Genomic DNA, 16,305 nt, shown 5'->3' on the forward strand with positions numbered 1-16,305 from the left:
TACTTTTGCAAGAATAGCCAGAAATAGTAGCTATGTACAGGAGGGGAAACAGAGAAAGACTGAGAGGTGAAAAATTTTCTAGTTTGTCTGTTTGTTTATTATTATTATTGAAATAATGAAAATGCTCTAATAATGACTGAAGTGATGAATGCACAACTATGTAATTATACCAAAAACCACTGACTGTACACTTTGGATGAACTATAATGCTTTATTTTTTTAAGATTTAAAAAAAAAAATTATTTCTCTCCCCTCCCCCCCACCTCCAATTGTCTGCTCTCTGTGTTCATTCGCTGCGTGTTCTTCTGTGACCGCTTCTATCCTTATCAGAGGCACTGGGAATCTGTGTTTCTTTTTGTTGCATCATCTTGTCGTGTCAGCTCTCCTTGTGTGTGGCGCCATTCTTGGGCAGGCTGCACTTTCTTTCCCACTGGGCGGCTCTCCTTATGGGGTGCACGCGGGAGACACCCCTGCGCGGCCCGGCACTCCTTGCGCGCATCAGCACTGCGCATGGGCCAGCTCCACACGGGTCAAGGAGGCCCGGGGTTCGAACTGCGGACCTCCCATGTGGCAGGCAGACACCCTATCCACTGGGCCAAGTCCGCTTCCCTTTAATACTTTATTAATATGTATTAATAAAATTCATTTGTTAAAAAAAAAAACTAAAGCTGGGTGTAAATACAATTTAAAACAGAGACAAACTAACACATATTTGTTTGTATATGTATAATACAATATGGATTTAGGAGCCAAATTATGTCTAAATACTGACTCTGCAACATACAAGGTACATTAATTCCAGGGAAGTTATTTAACCTCTTTGTAGCTCAGTTTTCTCATCCATTAAATGGGACTTATTTCAATAGATTACTGTGAGAATTAAACAAATAAAGACAAGCAAAACACTTAGCATACAGTAAGTGCCTGGCACATAAGTGAGTAGTCAATAAAAATCTGCTAATTTTACATGTACAATCTATATCTATAATCTATACTTATATATTATTTTACAGTATGATTTATTAATAAGTAACTCATTTCATCTTGGCTATAAAGATCTAAATATCATATAAAATTACATTTAAAGTTGAAAATTTGAAAACAGCTCAAAATATTATGAATCAAACCAAATAACATCACTTGCAATTATATAATTTACTTGTCTCAATGAACATGTCGATGTTTTTGTCAACTGCTCTTTTAACAATTAGGTATCTGGGGTGGCTTGGAGCTATGTACCCCAGAAAAACATGTTTTTAAACTTAATCCATTCCTATGGGTATGAACCCTTCGTAAATAGGACCTTTTGATCAGGCTTTTCAGTTAAGGTGTGGCTCAAATGAATTGGGATTAAGATTCATCTTAATCTTATTACTGGAGTCTTTATAAACAGAATAACATTCAGACATGAAGGGAAAAAGCCAAAAGGAGCAGCCAGGAGCTGGAAGTAAATGGAACCTGGAAAAGAAAGGAGAAGCCAGGAGAGGCTGCCATGTGCACTGCCATGTGACAAAAAAGCCAATGACCAAGGACCTCCAGCAGCAAGATCCAGAATACCACAGTCTTCTGAGAGAAAGCATTGCCTTGATGTAGACTTGATTCTGGAGTTCTCAAATAGCCTAAAAACTGTGAGCCAGTATATTCCCATTGTTTAAGTCAACCCATTCCACGGTATTTGTTTTAACAGCTAAGGAAACTAAAAGTGTCTGATATTAAAAAAAAAAATTGGGGAGGCAATTTGTCAATCTACATTTATTTAAAAAAACAAACACACATATCCTTTGATCCATCACTACACTTTTAGGAATTTATTAAAAAAATATATTTACAATGATGTTCATTTGTTTGTAATGTCAAAAGACTAGATACAACCTAAATGTCCATTGATAAGGAGTTGGGTAAATATATAAAACATTATTATATTCTAAATATCCTAGAGTCATTAAAAAATTAATGAGGTAGAGCTATATATGCTGATATGGAAGGATTTCCAGAATATAAGAAAAACAACTGCAGGATAGTACATATACGATTTCATTTATGTTAAGAAAAAAAAGCAACAAAACATAACAGATTGGGAAGCAGATTTGGCCCAACTGATAGGGTATCTGCCTACCACATGGGAGTCCAAGGTTCAAACCCAGGGCTCCTGACCTGTGTGATGAGCTGGCCCATGTGCAGTGCTGATGCGTGCAAGGAGTGCCGTGTCACGCAGGGGTGTCCCCCGCATAGGGAAGTCCCACATGCAAGGAGTGTGCCCTGTAAGGAGAGCTGCCCAGCGAGAAAAAAGTGCAGCCTGCCCAGGAGTGGTGCCACACACACGGGGAGCTGATGCAGCAAGATGATGGAACAAAATGAGACACAGATGCCAGGTGCCGCTGACAAGAACACAAGCAGTCAGAGAAGAACACACAGCAAATGGACACAGAGAGCAGACAACTGGGGGGGAGGGGGAGAAGGTGAGAGAAATAAATAAAAAAGAAATCTTAAAAAAAAAATAGATTTACATATTTTGTACAGAAAAAGAAATTGTTAATAGTGGTTAATTCTGGAGAGTGGAAAAAGGAGGAGACACCTTTCTACTTTCAACTCTTCTGTATTATTTGAAACTTTTATCATGAGCACGTATTGCTCTAAATATTTTTCAGTTATAATTTTTTTCTTCAGTTTTTACAACAACTTTTTATTACAAAGATTTAAAAAATTACATATGGTCAGTTACAAGAAACACTGACAGAAAAAGATCAGATTGTTTTATATTACAAGAGATAAAGTTTTCCTTCATTAAAAAATTACTTTATAACCTTTAAACTCATCGCTATATTCCATTTTACTATTAAGGGAACCTGGCATTATATTGGGCTTCACTGTTCAGGAAGTTTTGGATCACAGAGTGGTTCAACAATGGCAACGGAGGAATACTGGTATGCGATGTTATTGACAGGGGACATATGATTGACAGGGTGTTATACGGGGCATGTGTCCAGGGTGCAAGGAAATGTTTGGATATACTCATAGTGGAAACAATTAAAAACAATAGCTGCGGGGGGTACTGGGTTCCTGGCTGGGGGAGGGCTCTGTCGTGGTCCCTAGGGGAGCAGCAGCAGTCTCCCAAGTGCAACGGCAAGGACCAGGAAGGAATGAGGGTCCAACAGTGACCCCGATACTAATGACTATGCTTGTGAGCCTATACACCTGAAATAAGAACAAGGCCTAGAGCAGCACTGTGCCTAGAGGTTCCCTCCTGACAGCCTCCGTGTTACTCAAATGTGGCCAGTCTCAAAGCCAAACTCAGCATGTAAATGCACTGCCTTCCCCCTACCATGGGACATGAAACCCGGGGATGAGCCTCCCTGGCACCGAGGGATCACTACCAAGTACCAGCTGATGACATAACTAGAAAATGACCTTGAATTAAAGGTTCAACACGGACCAGCAGAATATCCCTGTCTACATATAATAACAAGAGTTAAAAATGCTGTTTGACCTAAAGTAAGGGGGAAATGGAAAAGACAAACGAGTTTATATGGCTATGAGTCTCTAAAAAAGAGTCTGGAGGTTGTCAGAAGGATTGCCCTTATGCAAACCTGAGCAGAGTCCCAGAGACAGATAAAGTAGATACAACCCCAGGTATTGGTTCTTCTGAGGGCTAAAGAGACCCACAGGTTCTATGGTCATGGCAGATGGAGTTCACTGCCATGTCAGTTGGCTCTTCTTTGGAGCTGGTGTTTCTGCATGATGGAACTGGACTCAGATGTGATCTCTTTTCACAAACCTTTCATGCTACTTTACTGGAATTGTATTTGGTGCTGGGGTTTAAGATATATCTAGGGGATTTGAATCTCTGGACTGACAATATGATAGCCAGGCCCTGAGCCTCAACAGACTTCAGCTCCTACACTCTGATTTATTGGACTTACCCCACTCAGCTAACATGGAGTTGAAGAATGTCAACCACCACACCATAGAGCCTAGAGTGCTTACAACTGGAAGCAGGAGAATTGCATCCAGTATCCATGTGAAGTCTAAGCCCCCTCTTGACATAGATGTGGAATGGACACAACCAAGCCAAGGTCCACAGGAAGGAGGAATACAGTAAGGATTAGAGTGGACTTAATGATATTCTATTCATGAACTATTGTGGTTAATAATTGAGAAAATGTAGCATTGGTATGGAGAAAGTGGCCATGGTGGCTGCTGGGGGCGGGGGATGGGAGGAAGAGATGAGATGTGGAAGCATTTTCGGGACTTGGAGTTGTCCTGAGTGGTGCTGCAGGGACAATTGCCGGACATTCTATGTCCTCCCATGGCCCACTGGATGGAACATGGGAGAGTGTGAGCTATGGTGTGGACCATAGGTCATGGGGTGCAGCGATGCCCAGAGATGTACTCACCAGATGCAATGGATGTGTCATGATGATGGGGGAGAGTGTTACTGTGGGGGGGAGTGGTGGGGTGGGGGCAGTGGGGGTGAATGGGGACCTCATATTTTTTTAAAAAATGAATAAATTGAATAGAATTTGAAAGAAAAAAAAAGAATATACAAAAAAAAAATGGCAGGTTGCCTTAGAATTTTGAATGTACATTAAATCTATTCTATACCTATGTTCAAAAAAAAATTACTTTAACTCCACTGATCTTAATTATACTTTTATTTTTATCATAAGAGGCAAAAATTGATCCCTATTAAAGTTTATTAATTATCTTGACTTTATAATTTTCCATAAATAAAACCAAATATATATTTTTTAGGAGGTATCAGAGATTGATCCCAGAACCACGTACATGGGAAGCAGGTGCTCAACCACTAAGCTACACCTACTCCCCCTAAGTATGTTTTGAGAATTTTTTCTTTAACTTAGCATAAACTAAAACCCATTAGCCATCCCTGGATAAGACTTTAACGTTTCTTCTCTTCTATCCTGGAAACACAAAGATAGTAAACAGACAATGACCTCAAACATTTCTGTCCCAGGAAAAATCCCAGAGACAAAGAATATTAACACCTATCCAAATCTAGATCATTCAATTTCTTTTATTTCTTATTCCAGGCAAACAGTTCCATATGGCTGAAACTAGAGAATGTAAAAGCTGTAGCTAAGACCTGCACATTGCTTAGTAGTTACAAGGGAAGAAACGATATACAGTAGAGAAATATGAGAACTTGACCAGATCAAAATTAACATCACCAATGAGAGGCAGATGGATATCATGTGCCTCCAAGTGTGATATCTTAACGACACACAATATCACTTACGGAGGTTTTCATTAAAAAAATGTGTAACCTGCATCTAATCATAAAGAAATATCAGACAAATCCAAAATGATAATCTATAATGACTTTAAAAAGCGGGCAGGGTGGTTGGGAACTCAATTCTTTGAAATGATGAATGTCAATAGAAGTTGCTAACTGTCCTATAGTTATTCAAGGAAATTCACATGGGGGCAAAGGTCTTTAATGTATGCTACTTTCAAATGGTGGAGGAAAATTTTATTTAAGAGAGAAAGATCTAAATATTTAAGGGAGAAAGATCAAATGATAAAGCAAATGGTATAAAATGTTAATAATGGAGGAATCTGAGTAAAAGATATATGGGTGTTCTTTGTATTTTTCTTATTTTTGTAACTTTTCTGTGAACTTGAAATTATTTCCAGATAAGAAAAAAAAATTAATGAAAGAAAACAAGATTTATTCTTTGAGGTACTGGAGCTGGGCATTGAACCAGGGACCTTGCATGCTGGAAGCCGGTGCTTAATCACTGAGCTCCCCTGAATTGGTTTTACCATTTGTTTGCTTTTGTTTGTTTTTCTTGTTTTGTTTTATGAGGCACCAGGTACTAAACCTGGGACCTCACACTTGGGAAACAGGCGCTCCTTGAAAAAAAATTTATAGCTGAAAAAAGATTGGGCCTCTGAATGAAGGCAAACTTAGAGGAAGTAAGGCAGAGCAAGAATGTGAGAACTGGGAAAAGATACATATGTAGTAAGAAACTTAGGATTGAATGAAATAAAATAATTTAAAATAAAGTGAAATTATATTCTAAAATTAAATTTAAAATATATAAAATAACATTTGAAAAATCAAAGCACTTTACCTTAATTTAGCTGAGCGTAGTATTCTGGTAAGTGACACACAATTTCCTTCCATAACACCCCTTCCAACTGTGGGAATAATGCTTTTACGGCATGCAACATATAACGAACATGCCAACCAGTGTATAACTTCTCCCTAGCAGGCAAAAGACAAAGAGCAAAATGGCTACGTTATTATGTTAAAATGCTTGAAGTTTAGAGCCTGAAGAGCTCTTATTTGGTATAATTCTATTTCTGTAGTAAAGGCCAGGGAAGTAAAGGTACTTGCCCAAAAAGTCACAAAGCTAAATTAATTGCAGTGCAGGGTATAAAACTCCTTACTCTTAGTCCTGTGCTTTTACAACTTTAACACGCTAAATAGGTATTAATCTAAAGATAGGCCTCTCACCTATACTCCAAATATCACTGAAAGAGTTCTCATAAAGTTTCTCAGTCTCAGCTCTCTCAATTTTGACTTTGAAAATACTGAAGTTCCTTATACCATTTTGGTTTTATGTGTCTTTTTTAACTAGTCTGACAGAGAAAAGAATGAGCAGAGTAGAAAGTTGGTGGGGGGGTGAGGGGGCACATAAAAATTATTAGCTATCTTGTACAACATAAAAGAGACTATCATTTTTGTAAGGTAAAAATCTGGGTACTAATTTACCCCATAACATATTTTCTATGTTAACATAGAAGCATAGACTCTCCATCTTAAGATATCTTAACAGATATCTTTAAAAAAAAAAAAATCAGAATATTGTGAAGTTCTGATTATACTGACTCACAATCTGCATGTGTCCACAACTGAATAACTGCTGCTCTGGGTTGGTATGACCAAATGCAAGAATGTGGTTTGAGGTAGGCATTTTTCATGTATGGTCCACAATCCCTCTGCTACCCTGGAGGTCAACTGCAGACAATTTCCTTGAACTTCCAGCATATTTGAACTGTTCATGAGGAAATGCTAAGAAGTTAACACCCTGTGAGACTATTCTCAAACAATGGATGATAGGAATTGCTGCACTCCAACTGCTTTGTCCCACAGAGGAAAGATGTATTCCACACTGTCTTTGAGATAGTCACAAGGGAATTCTTTCATTTTAACACTCTCCTTTCTACTCCTATCCCAACCTCTAATCTGCTTTTCTTTTTTAATATTTATTTTTCTCCCCCCTTGTTTGCACTTGCTGTCTGCTCATTCTGTGCTCATCTTGTTTTTAGAAGACACCTGGGAACTGAACTTGGGGCCTCCCATGTAGGAGAGAGGCGCCTAATCGCATGAGCCACCTCCACCTAATCGTTCTATCTTTGCAAATTTGCCATTTCTAGTCATCTCTTGTGCTATCATACAATTTTTGCCTGGCTTATTTCATTGAATATGTTTCTTCCACGTTGCAGCATGTCTCATAATTTCATTCTTTCCTATGGCTGAATAATATTCCATTATCTGAACATACCATGTTTTGTTTATCCATTCACCTGCTGATGGCCACTTGGGTTGTTTCCATCTTTGAGCTACTGTGAATAACACTGCTATAAACACTGGTGTAAAAAGTATCTGAGATCCTGTTTTAGGTCTCTTTGGATATATAACTAGAAGTGGAAAATGTGGGTCATATGCTAATTTTATATTTAACATTTTGAGGAACCACCATATTGCTTTTTACCATGGTTGCACCATTTCACATTCTCACAAATAATGCACTAGCGTGCCCATTTCTCTGCAGCCTCTCCAACACTTATTTTCTGTTTTTATTCTTTAATAATAACCATCCTTGTGGGCGTGAAGTGGTATTTCATTGTGGTTTGAATTTCTATTTTCCTGACTAATTATGTTGAGCCTCTTTTCATGTCTGTTGGCCACCTGTATATATCTTCTTTAGAGATGTGTCTATTTAAGTCCTTTGCCCATTTTTAAATTGGGTTGTCTTTTTGTTGTTGAGCAGTTCTTTTTATATTTTGGATAGTAAGTCCTTATCTATGGTTTGAAACTATTTTCTCCCATTCTGTAGGCTGTCTTTTTACTTTCTTGATAGTTTACTTCTTTGCATAAAAGCACACCTTAATTTCAATGCTACAATAAAGATGGAATTTGGGGATTCAGGGCTCAATTCTCTGTTTTAGATGTAAGATATCTCCAAGCTAGAATTACTTTTATGACTTCATGCTGATATATAGGTGAAGTTTAAGGAGTAAGAATTAGACACAAATCTCATATCTCAGCACAATATTGTTTCCATTCACTGCTCTGCAGATATTCTTTAAGGCCAGAGTCTAGGATAAAAAGATTAATAAAAAGATTTCTTGCAATAAACCAAAAGGGACAGGTAGAAATAGGTACTCATAAATAAAGCTGAGACCCAATGTTCCTACCCTCAAGTAATGGACAAGCAATTAAGTTTGCTCAAGGCTTTAAATGAGACAGGTAAGCTTAAAGGATGAATAGTTTTTGAAGCCTCAATTAATGAATTGCTTGGGAATAGTGTCCAAATATAGAACTTTTGAAAACAGACTATTTGATGAAAACACTAGTAAGAGAGAAAAAATATAAGTACTGGAATTACACTTTGATTCTCTAAAGTAAAGAGAAATATATTCTATTATCTATAGTTGGTAAAACATATACTATAAAAGAGGAATGAGGGTATTATGGGAGAATATAGTATGGTGAGTAACCTATTTTCACTGGAGGTCAGGGACAATAAGAAGGTCAAGAAATACTGTTTGGGATCACCAGAGACTTTATTCTGTTTCTCAGAATGAGGACAAGGACGAAGATAACAATCCCCACAGTGGTTCCAGTAGGTAACATTCTTGAGGGTGAGTAGAGGGCTGAGGCCCCACTTTGCCCTGCCCTGCCCTGCCCCTCTGCAAGCCCGCGCTCAGCCCAAGTCCCTTTGTCCAGCTCTGCATGATGCCAGCTGAGCACTTGGGCAGAGGGCAACATGAGCTGCGGGCACCAAGGGGAGGACGCATCTGGAGGAGGTCAGGGGTGACTTGGTGGGAGTGGGTGAAGGAGTCTGGAGATTGGCTTTGTTGAAAACAGGAGGCTGAGGGTGGGGGTTGTCTCCAAGAGAATGGTTGTAAATTAAGATTTTTATTTCTTTGCCAGTCCTGCAGGGAGGACTCTTTACTTCCAGACTTGGTGCTAAGAATACCAAGGTTTGTTTGGACTGCTTGCTGAGATCTGTGCCGGTCTCGGGACACGGAGGCAGCAGCCCGAAGAGATGGAAGAGCCTCACTGCTGTTACTTCCGGTGGTAAAAAGGTTGACTGCCCTGGCCCCTGCCTACCTGCGTCTGGTTCTTCAACTGATTCAGGTGATCCTTGCTCTCTGGTGGACAACAGGAAACACAAATCTATTAAAAGTGGGCTAAGACCCCACCCTGATCAAGAGTCCCTGACACAAAGAAATTTTGAACAACCAGCAAAAATTGGCAGAAACATCTTTCTCAAAGCTCTAGAAAACAGGGAGTTCAACAATAAATTGGAGCTGAGAGAATAAAGAACCCATGAATTTGAAGGTAAGACAATTGAAATTATCCAGACTGAGGAATAGAAGGAAGAAAGAGTGAAGAAAAGTGAACCAGAGTCTGAGAAACCTGTAGGCCACCATCAAGGGCACCAGTATACACATGGTGGGGTCCCAGATGATTAAGGAAGGGGCAGAGAGAATATTCAAAGGAATAATGGCTGAAAACTTCCCAAATTTAATGACAGACAAGAATATACAATCTAAGTTGCTCAAACTCAAAATAGGATAAACCCACTTGGGTAGTATTTTATACTCAAACTGTCAAATGCTAAATATAAAAGGAAAATTCTGAATGCTGCAAGAGAGACAACATGTCATGTACAGGAAAACTTCAATATGATTAAATGCCAATTTCTCATTGGAAACCTTGGAGGCAGTGGGATGACATATTTAAAATGCTGAAAGTAAAAAATTGCTCAACAAGAATCCAGCAAAACTGACTTTCAAAAATGAGGGAGAGACTAAGACATTCTCAGATAAATAAAAGCTGAGGAAGTTTGTCACCATTAGACCAGTCCTACAAGAGAAGCTAAAGGGAGTTCTGCAGGTTGAAACTGAAGAACAATAGATAATAGATGTAAGCCACATGAAGGAATTAAGATCTCCAGTAGGGGTAATGTCAGGGGTAAATATAAATACCATTAGTATTTTTGGTTTGTAACTCCACTTTTTACTTCCTACAGGATCTAAAAGGCAATTGCATAAAATGTAATGAGAAATCAGTGACTTGGGACTCATAATATATAAACATACAATTTGTGACTATTTAAAGATGGGAGGATGAAGGGGTATAGAAACAGTTTGATATACCATTGAAGTTAAGTTGTTAACAAAGCAAACAGGATTGTTACAGATGTAGAATGTTAAAGACCCATGCTAACTAAGAAAATATCAGAGAATATGAAGGCTCATAGAGACTGAAATTAGAGTATAGGTTCCCAAAGGAAGGGAGAAGGGGAAATGGGGAGTTAATGTGAAATGGGTATAGGGTTTCTTTTTGGAGAGATGAGAACATTTTAGTAATAGAAGATGATGCAGATACCACAACACAGTAACTGATTAATCCCACCAAATGGTATGCTTGCGAGTAGATGAAATGGGAAAGTTTATGTGGTATGTATGTTTCTACAACTGAAAAAGAAAGAAAAAGCAAGCAACTAAAGATATAATGATAATCAGAGGCAATACATGCTGGGAGGATTCTAACAAGGACAGAGAGAAGGCACAAAAGGACTTTACTGGGACATATGAAAAATTGCAATATGGATTGTAAGCTTTATATCAATGTTAAACATCTCGATCTTGATAACTGTACTTAAGGTGGATACGAGAGTGAATCTCCTGGTTCTTAGGAAATGGACATGGCAATGTTAGGTATTCAGGGAGCAGGATGCAAAAAGCCTACAGTTAAGAGTTCAGAAAATGGATTGATGAATAGACAGATGGAAAGACAGAATGATAGAATGATACGGCAAATGTGGCAAAATGTTAGAACTAGTGGATCCGGGTATCTGGGGGGACAGAGATAAGTTGGAGTTCTCTGTATAGGATTTGTATTATTTTTATAACTGTCCCATAAGTTTGAAAGTATTTCAAAATAAGAAGATCATATATTAAAAATGAAATAAATAAAAAGTTCAAAAATTTTTAAAAAACTGCTAAGTGGCAAATCACTAATAATATAAAAGAGAGCTTTTCACGTGGACTGGAAAGGGATAAGCGGTGGAGAGAAGAGCTCTCAGGAAGCAGGAGAGTTAAATGAAATGGTCTATTCCTAGTGCCTTTCAACAAAAACTTAAAAACTAAATTAAAAAGGGGAAAATAGAACATTCTAGATAGAACAGACACCAACGAAACCTCAATATATGCCCCTGAGCTTTCTAAATTAAACATTTAAGATGCCATGATCAACTCTGCTTAACTGGAAATTTAACTCTTCAATATTCCTAGGGATGGGGATTAAGCTTGGCATATTCAAGAATCTGAAAGAGGTACCTAGTTTAATGCTTTGATCATAGTTGATAGTCAATAAATACATACTCAATGGGAGATCAAATAAGGACCTGGGATATCAGAAATGCTTTCTTAGGCTTTCAAAAATCAAATTCTTTTCAACTGAGAGACCATAATTCATAATATTCCTTACTTTCTTTTTCTTTCTTTAGCTTGCCAGGTATGCCACCCATGGATGCGTATCATGGCCTCAGCCAATTCTAACCTGGAGACATACAAGAGTTCTCTCTCAGGTACTTTTTCCTTATACATAGACATGGTACATTTAACTCCAAAATTCCAACTCTAAAACAATTATTTTACTCACCCAGTAGGGAATCCTGTTTATGGGTCCATCCCCCTTGGATCATAAAAGCTTTGAACATAAGGCTACTGGAGTAATAGGCTGAAATACATTCCATCACAATTCTGTCTCTACATTGGGCCCCAAAGTCTATGCTTATGTTTGTCTGGGCTTATGCTTCTTTGGGCTTCTTAACAGTAGAATGACCATGGGCAGAACAATCTTCTGGGCCTTGATAATATTACCTGGAAAGGAGGTATATAATACTTTCCTGCCACGCTGTGAGGACTAAATGCAAGATTATTTAGGGGAATCTAATGACAGCTGAAATCTAGTTTATTCAGAACCAGACACTGTGCTAAACAGCAGGCTAATCTCTTTTAACCCTCCCCTCAACCAAATGAGTTAGGTACTATTATTATTCCCATTTGACAGAGGAGGAAGCTGGGACGGAGTGGTAAACACTGCATGCATACTGGCTTTGACCAAACTACCGCACAGTCCAAGCCAGGAAGTGAGAAACCCACCCTTCCATCCTAGTGAGGAAGAAGGGTGGGGAAGTTAAATGGCTCAGATTCCAGAGTCTCGCTCCACCGCTAACCATATGACCTTAGGCTCATCTTCCTCATCTGTCCTACGCGTTTAAAGGATTCTGACCGAGAACTGAGATGACACATTTTAAAGCCCTGAGCAGTGTCTTGTCAGGCAATTCATTTTGGTGTTTACCATTACCCTATCTGCTTGTTTTTAAGGGCGTACCAAGGCATGTGTGACGGTTGGGAGGGCAGAGGGAAACCTGATCTGGAAGCCAAGGACCCCCTAACTGGCGTGTGACCTTGGACAAGCCGATCGTATTCTAGGTTTCAGTTTCCTCCTTCAAAAAATATGGATGGAATGACCAATCTACCTCCGCTCTCACGTCTCCGCACTCCTCGGAACCCGGCTGGGCAACGACCCTTCTAGGTGGGGAAACTCCCACTACCCCACAGGGTAGGGGTTCGAGGGGCCAGGGGCGGGGCGGGGGTGGAGCCTGTGCCGGCTCCGCCGCGGGTCGGGTTTGGCGGCCTCATCTGCCGCCGCTCACCTCTAGGCTGTAGTTGCCCCGGATGGCGGTGAAGTCGTCCAGGGCTTCGGCCGCGCTCCCCTCGTCCAGGTTCAGCTCCTGGCACAAGGCCTGCAGCGCCTCCCCGGCCGCAGCGACCACCGCCGCCCCCTCGGTTTGGAGCTCCTCTTGGAACATCCCCGCAGGCCCCGCGGGTGGCTTCGCCACAGATCCCCTGCTCCTTTCTCCCACCCGGGCGCGCTACCCACAACCACCCGCGCCAAAGCGCGCGAAAATCGCAACCTGGAGGACTTCTCTTCGTTTGCCCCCTCTTTTCTCCAAAAAAGTCCTTTTTTCCTCTTGCGTTCTTAGCTGCCCTATTCCGGAAATACGTTAAGAAGGCGGACTTGGGAATCTGGCAAAAGCTGGCCTTGGCCCCTGATGCAGTGGAGGGCACAGCCGGCGGGACAAATAGATGGCGGAGGCTCGGCCTGCGCGCGGAGGCTGCTGGGCACTGTAGTCCGTGTCCTGCCCAGAAGTGGGCGGTGCAGCCCTGTTCGTGGCTCTTGCGCTGCGCCAAGGCTGGGGTGCTTACTGCGAGGTGGCCTTGTTCATCAATCCCGCCAGCCCGCTGTCCCTGGCTTTGTGGATATCCCGGGGCATCAAGTATAGTTTGCTTCTAGACTTGCCCCTTGAGTTAGGGGATAGAGGCGGGAACAGAAGAAAGAAAAAAAATGGCCCCGTCATGGTCGGAGGCCTCGCCCGATTCTCCCCAGTCTCTTCGATTCTCCCTAGTCTCTTCAGCGTATGGATGGTCTGTTGAATGAATAAATGTTCCCTGAGGTATACCAGAGGGCTGGTGAGGCAAGGATGATAGGGGACACCTCCCCACCTCATTTTAGTAGCTAACTGAGGCTTAGTCTCAGTTGGCACCTGCAGTGAAAGGGTTCTTTCTCAGCGCCCAGGACTCTGAGAACTTTCCCAGTAAAGATAGTCGTTTCAGGCTTAGGAACGGTCTGATCCTGAACCTGAAGGCAAGGAACTGGAAGTTTACACTTTGCTCCACCAAAACCTCTCCTTTAGGGGAGCCAGAGTGTTTTTGTTTGTTTTGGTTTTGTTCTTTCCTTCTTTATTTTTTTAAAAAACGTTACTTTAAAAAAATATGAGGTTCCCATATACCCCACGCCCCCCTTACCCCACTCCCACATCAGCAACCTCTTTCATCATTGTGGCACATTCATTGCATTTGGTGAATACATTTTGGAGCGCTGCTGCACCACATGGATAGTGGTTTATATTGTAGTTTACGCTCTCCCCCAATCCACCCAATGGGCCATGGCAGGACGTACAGTGTCCAGCATCTGTCCCTGCAGTACCATCCAGAACAACTCCGAGTCCTGAAAATGCCCCCACATCATCTCTTCTTCCCTCTTCCTACCCTCAGCAGCTACCATGGCCACTTTCTCCACATCAGTGCTACAATTTCTTCCATTAATAATCACAATAGTTCCATAGTAGAATATTAGTAAGTCTTCTCCAATCCATACTCTATTTCTCCAGCCTGTGGATCCTGGGATGGTTATGTCCACACCCCCTCTATATCAAGAGGGGACTTAGATTCCACATGGATGACGGATGCAATTCTCCTGCTTCCCATTGTAGGCATTCTTGGCTCCATGATGTGATGGTTGACCTTCTTCATCTCCCTGTTAGCTGGCCAGGGTTAGTTCAATAAACCAGATGGTAGGTGCTGCAAGTCTGCTGAGGCTCAGGACCTGGCTATCACATGGACAGTCCAGAGATTCAGGACTCCTGAATATACACCAACCCAGGTCTGGTAAAAATAACAAGAGGCATGTGTAGAAAGGTCATATCTGAGTCCAACTCCATCACTCTCAGGAACACAAACTCCAAAGTAGGGCCAACTGACATGGCACTGAACTCCAGAGCCACCTGCCATGACCATAGAACCTGTGGGTCTCTGTAGCCCTCAGGAGAACCAGTACCTGGGCTTCTATCTACTTCGGCTATGATCTTTATAAAAGGCAAATCAGAGTATGTCACTGCTTAGCTCAGAATCCTTCAATTAATTCTCCTTGACCAGAAAATAATATCCAAACTCCTTTCCATGGTCTGCAGGGTCTTTTGCAGTCAGGTCCAGCCCAGCCTTATCTAGTGTACTGTCCCCCAATGTATGAAGTCAGTTTCACTGCTTTGTCTTGGACCCTTGAGGGCAAACGACAAAACTAATTCTTGCCTCAAGGCTTTTCTCACATGCTGTTCGTTTGCTTGTCTGACTTCTCATCATTCAAGTTCATCTAACTATCACTTTCTCAAGCCATATTTGAGAACTGTATCTCAGGTAGCTGACCTTACCCCCCAAAACCCTATTTCATTGTCTTCATAGCACCTTACCACTATCTGAAATTATCTTATTTGCTTATTGACTGGCTTTTCCTACTAAAATGTGCATGAGAGCAGGGAACTTCCTTTTAAATTACCAATGCATTCCAATGTTTAGATTAGTGCCTGGCACATAGTAGGCACTCAGTACTCAGCACAGTGTTTTTAAGATTACAAGGAGCCTACTGCTTAGATGATGGGAAGGAGTCACCAGAGACAAAAAATGGAAGACAGATCAAAGTAGGTTGTGAAGAACCTCAGATGTCCCCACTAGGAGCATGGACATTATCCTGAAGCAGCTGAGGTAATAAAGCAGGGTTGTAATGAATGATCAATCTGTGTTTTGGACAGATCCCTCTGGCTGCAGTGTGACACATGGATTAGATAGTGATTGGAGGTAGGGAGGCTTCTTCGGGGGAGCCAATACGAAAGTCTAGGCAGGAGGTAGTGAGTCCAGCACAGGAAGGAGCCAGCCTGGAGAGAAGTCTCAGGCCTAGAACAGGAGAGGCCACTGCTGAAGAGGCATCCCAAATAATGCAGGTTTCCATTTGGGCTAAGGGGGTGAAGGTTATGCTGTAACCTGGGATGGGAGCACAAGCAGAGGGATGACATTAGTTCTGGAGCTGTTGAGACTGAGATACTTGCAGGAAGTTTTAAGTGGAGGCTGTTGGGTCATGGAAGCCCTCTCTCCTGGCAGTTTTTCATGGAGAGGGGTGGAATCTGGGAACCAGCTGCAAGCCAGGTCCCAAATGAGCAAAAACTCTAACTCTTCTGCCTCCCCAAACTCAAATGGAACCACCCTTGTGATTTCTCTAACTCTGCTTCTTTCTAGAAGCTACTACTGCAGCTGACTTCAGGTCCATTTTATTATTCTCTGGGGGAGGTTGCCACACAATATCTGCACAGATTCTCCTCCCATGAATTTCTTAGAGAGTTGGTTATGGGCAGTGGCAAG

General features: G+C 41.2%; 1 protein-coding gene across 5 annotated transcripts in view; it reads right to left on the bottom strand.

Moving 5' to 3' along the window:
- Window positions 1-13,453, bottom strand: part of RBL1 (RB transcriptional corepressor like 1) — a 79,592-nt gene extending 66,139 nt beyond the window's left edge. The window contains exons 1-3 of one of the 5 annotated variants that reach the window (XM_012528287.4): window positions 12,990-13,364; window positions 11,756-11,827; window positions 6,096-6,229 (exon numbers count right to left, since the gene is read on the bottom strand). In XM_012528287.4, coding sequence (XP_012383741.2) covers window positions 6,096-6,148 — 53 coding nt within the window. In that variant the 5' untranslated portion in view covers window positions 6,149-6,229; window positions 11,756-11,827; window positions 12,990-13,364. Of the gene's footprint in view, window positions 1-6,095; window positions 6,230-11,755; window positions 11,828-12,989 lie in introns of all 5 variants that reach the window. The other 4 variants (XM_012528286.4, XM_004466592.3, XM_071211694.1 and 1 more) reach the window with 4 other exon arrangements.
- Window positions 13,454-16,305: the final 2,852 nt, after the last annotated feature.

Source organism: Dasypus novemcinctus, chromosome 24 (assembly GCF_030445035.2).
Source record: "Dasypus novemcinctus isolate mDasNov1 chromosome 24, mDasNov1.1.hap2, whole genome shotgun sequence".
Lineage (NCBI taxonomy): Eukaryota > Metazoa > Chordata > Mammalia > Cingulata > Dasypodidae > Dasypus > Dasypus novemcinctus.